The following is a 3838-nucleotide window of genomic DNA, read 5'->3' on the forward strand; positions in this document are numbered from 1 at the left end:
AGAGACCCTCGATGGCGGGGTGGGCATGAGCTGGGGGGCGGGGGGGGTGGTCCTGGAGCCCTGGTGGGGAGTTGGTCTTTCCCTGCCCCACCAATGATCCCTCCCTTCCCCCCGCAGGGAGACCCGGGAGTTCGCCCAGGGGGGCGAGTGCCTCCCCTGCCACCCGGAGTGCGCCCCCATTGACGGTGGCCTCACCTGCAATGGCTCGGTACAGCCCTGATCCTGGTTCCCTGCCTGGGCACCGTGGGGCGGGGAGGGTTGTAGGGGTCCCAATCCTGCCCTGATCCATGGGCACCAGCTGGCTTCAAGTGGGGGGGTGGAGGGACCCCTATCTGGGCCTGATCCTGGCTGAGGGTGGGTGTAGGAGCCCATGGAGGAGTGGGGTCCAGCTGCCCCCCATGACACGGTGCCACCTGCAGGGAGCCGATGCCTGCATGCGCTGTGCCCGGCGCCGGGACGGGTCGCACTGTGTGGGCGCCTGCCCCCAGGGGCTGCTCGGCGAGCGCGGCCCCATCTATAAGTTCCCTGACACCCGCAACGAGTGCCGGCCCTGCCACGAGAACTGCACCCGCGGGTGAGCCGGGGGTAGCGGGTGAGGGCCAGGGAGCCCAGACACCTGGGTTCTTCCTGGCTCTGCGGGCAGGGCCTGATCCTGCCCCATCCTGGGGAGAAGGGGAAGCGCCCTGATCAGCAGAGCAGGAGGAAACCCCAGAGTCCTTTCTGTGGGGGGCTCCCCCCACCCCCTGCCATGGTGGGGGCACCTCCCGGCCTGTCCGTCTGTCTGCGGGGCTGACCAACTGCACCGTCTCTGGCAGGTGCACGGGGCCGTTGCTGCAGGACTGCGTGGGGGAGCCCCTGCCTGTCACCAGGTACTGGGGCCGGGCCCTGCACCTGGGTCTGATGCAGTGGGGGGAGGGGGCTCAGGGGTTGGACCAGGCTGGGCTGACCGCCCCCACCCCCATTCCCGCCAGGCGGATGCCCACGGTGGTGGCAGCAGCGGTGGTGAGCAGCCTCTTCGCTGCCTGCTCCTGCCTCCTGCTCACACTGCTCTACTGGCGCGGCAAGAAGATCCAAAAGAAGCGTGCGGTGCGGCGGTACCTGGAGCGCGCAGAGGTGAGCCCCCCCCTGCTCCTTTGGGGCCCCTCACTCCTGACCCCACAGCCCCCAGCCGGTGCCCCTCACTCCCGGTCTGCAGCCTCCTGCCCCCCACGGCCTTGCCAGTGCCCCTCGCTCCCGACCCACAGACCCCTTGCTCCCCCCCCTTACTGTCAGCCACAGCTTGCTGGAGGGGGGGACTCGGGGTGGAGGCCCCTGCAGAAGGGGTTGGAGCCACATGCACCCCCCCCCCACACACAGAGCCCGGGGGCGTCTTTGGCACCGTGCACAAGGTAAGGGGGTAGGGAGCCTGGCAGGGGAGGGGTCCAGACCAGCCCCAGCTCCGGGCTCACCCCTGCCCCCCCCCCTCCCCCGCAGGGCATCTGGATCCCTGAGGGCGACTCCATCAAGATCCCCGTCAGCATCAAGGTCATCCAGGACCGCAGCGGGCAGCAGACCTTCCATGCCGTCACCGATGTAAGCGACCCCTGAGCCCCTCTCCTCCGCCTGGGCATGGGGGGGCTCTGGATGTGCAAGGGCTGTGGGGCAGGGGAAGGGAGGGGTCCCTGGGGCTGGGAAGTGGGGCTGCAGTGAGACACGCCCCCCTCCCGCCCCAGCCCTGACCGCCCCCCCCATTCTCCACAGCACATGCTGGCTATGGGCAGCCTGGACCATGCCTACATCGTGCGGCTCCTTGGCATCTGCCCCGGGGCCCAGCTGCAGCTGGTGAAGCAGCTGCTGGCCCTGGGCTCCCTGCTCGAGCATGTGCGCAAGAGCCGCCAGGCGCTGGGGCCGCAGCTGCTGCTCAACTGGTGCGTGCAGATCGCCAAGGTGAGGCCCCGCCTTGGCGCTGGAGCCTGGGCACGCTAGGATGGGGGCTGCAGGGACCCAGGGGTCAGGGCCAGTACCCCCTTGGATCCACCCCTGCAGCGGTGCCCTGGCTTGGGAGTGGGAGGAGCCTAAAGGGGTGAGGGCGGAGCCTCTGGTTGGGGGTGGAGCTCCAGTCGTATAACCCTGCCCCTGAAGGGGACCCAGGATCCACCCCCCAGGCATCGGTGCCCCAGGAGGCCATGCCCCAGGGATGGAGGTGGGTGGAAGGAGCCTAAAGAGGAAGAGGGCGGAGCCTCTGGCTGGGGGTGGAGCCCTGGCATCATAAGTCTGCCCCTGCAGGGGCCCTGTGTGGCCACGCTGGGCCAGGTCAGGCCCCCCCATCCCCCCCCAGGATCCACCACCCTGGGCAGTGATGCCCCAGCTTGGGGGCAAATGGGAGGAGCTTAAAGAGGGTGAGGGTGGGGGGTGGAGCTCTATCAGCATGACCCCGCCCCTGCAGTGTCCTCCTGGGGCAGAGGGGTTGGGGGTCTGGGCTGGGAGTCCAGGATCTACCCCCAGGCATGAATGTCCCCTGGGTGGGGGATGGGTGGGAGGAGCCAAAAGGGGTGGGCATGGCTGGGTGGTGGGGCCTCTGCCTGGGGGCGGGGCTCCAGCATGACCCCGCCCCCCAGGGCATGTACTACCTGGAGGAGCACCGCATGGTGCACCGTGGCCTGGCCGCCCGCAACGTGCTGCTCAAGTCCCCGAGCCAGGTGCAAGTGGCCGACTTCGGCATCGCCGACCTGCTGCCCCCGGGCGACCGCAAGCTCCTGGACAGCGAGACCAAGGTGGGAGTCCGGCTCGGCCCTCCCCTGGCTGGCCCCGACCCCCCCCAGCCTGGCCTGACCTCCCTTGCCTTGCAGACCCCCATTAAATGGATGGCGCTGGAGAGCATCCACTTCGGGCGGTTCACACACCAGAGTGATGTCTGGAGCTACGGTGGGTGCCCAACGCCCCCCGGCCCCCACATCTTGACCCACCCCCCTGATGGAGGGCGCTGGAGACCATCCACTTCGGGCGGTTCACACACCAGAGTGATGTCTGGAGCTACGGTGGGTGCCCAACGCCCCCCGGCCCCCACATCTTGACCCACCCCCCTGCCCCGGGCCGCGTCCTGACCTCCCATTGCCCCCGCAGGCGTCACATTGTGGGAGATGATGATGTTCGGGGCCGAGCCCTACTCCGGGGTACGCCTGGCCGAGGTCCCCGACCTGCTGGAGAAGGGCGAGCGTCTGGCGCAGCCGCCCATCTGCACCATCGATGTCTACATGGTCATGGTGAAATGTGAGTCGGTGGCGGGGGCGTGCACATGTGTGGGTGTGCGTGGCTGTGGGGGGTTTGTTTGTGCACGCATGTCTGAGTGCACGGGCAGAGGGTACAAGTTGTGTGCAGGGCTGTGCCCGTGTGTGCAGGCATGTGTGTGTGTGCAGATGTGTGCCAGCATGCATCCATGTGTGCAATGTGCCTTTGCCTGTGTGTGCACATATGTGCATGAGCATCATGTTCACACTCGTGTACATGCGTGTGTGTCCTGTCTGTGGTTGCCGCAGCCCTTGACCCTGTTGGAGAAGAGAGCGGGGCTGTGGGTGGTCCCAGGCACCAGCAGGTGGGGGTCGGGGATCCTGGGGGACCCCGATCCTGCCCCCAGCCCTTACCCCCCGGCCTCCGCAGGCTGGATGGTGGACGAGAACGTGCGCCCCACCTTCAAGGAGCTGGCCAACGAGTTCACCCGCATGGCCCGTGACCCTCCCCGGTACCTCGTCATCAAGGTGAGCCTCCTCCCCTCCTCCTATGCACTCCTTGCTGCCTGGGGGGGTCCCCAGGCCCCCCCCACCTCTATTTTCCCCCCCCACCCCAGCAGAGGGACAGTGGG

The 3838-nt window shown here is 68.3% G+C and overlaps 1 protein-coding gene across 1 annotated transcript in view; it reads left to right on the top strand.

Annotated features, from left to right (window-relative positions):
* Nucleotides 1-3838, top strand: part of ERBB3 (erb-b2 receptor tyrosine kinase 3) — an 11094-nt gene that overhangs the window by 4649 nt on the left and 2607 nt on the right. Inside the window, exons 12-24 of the mRNA XM_025191369.1 lie at nt 1-23; nt 118-208; nt 420-574; nt 816-869; nt 972-1138; nt 1357-1388; nt 1474-1572; nt 1741-1926; nt 2598-2753; nt 2829-2904; nt 3103-3249; nt 3637-3734; nt 3824-3833. The exon at nt 1-23 is cut by the window's left edge and continues 134 nt beyond it. Of these exons, the coding sequence (XP_025047154.1) occupies nt 1-23; nt 118-208; nt 420-574; nt 816-869; nt 972-1138; nt 1357-1388; nt 1474-1572; nt 1741-1926; nt 2598-2753; nt 2829-2904; nt 3103-3249; nt 3637-3734; nt 3824-3833 (1294 nt within the window). The remainder of the gene's footprint in view (nt 24-117; nt 209-419; nt 575-815; nt 870-971; nt 1139-1356; nt 1389-1473; nt 1573-1740; nt 1927-2597; nt 2754-2828; nt 2905-3102; nt 3250-3636; nt 3735-3823; nt 3834-3838) is intronic.

This window comes from Alligator sinensis, unplaced genomic scaffold, assembly GCF_000455745.1.
Source record: "Alligator sinensis unplaced genomic scaffold, ASM45574v1 scaffold1065_1, whole genome shotgun sequence".
Lineage (NCBI taxonomy): Eukaryota > Metazoa > Chordata > Crocodylia > Alligatoridae > Alligator > Alligator sinensis.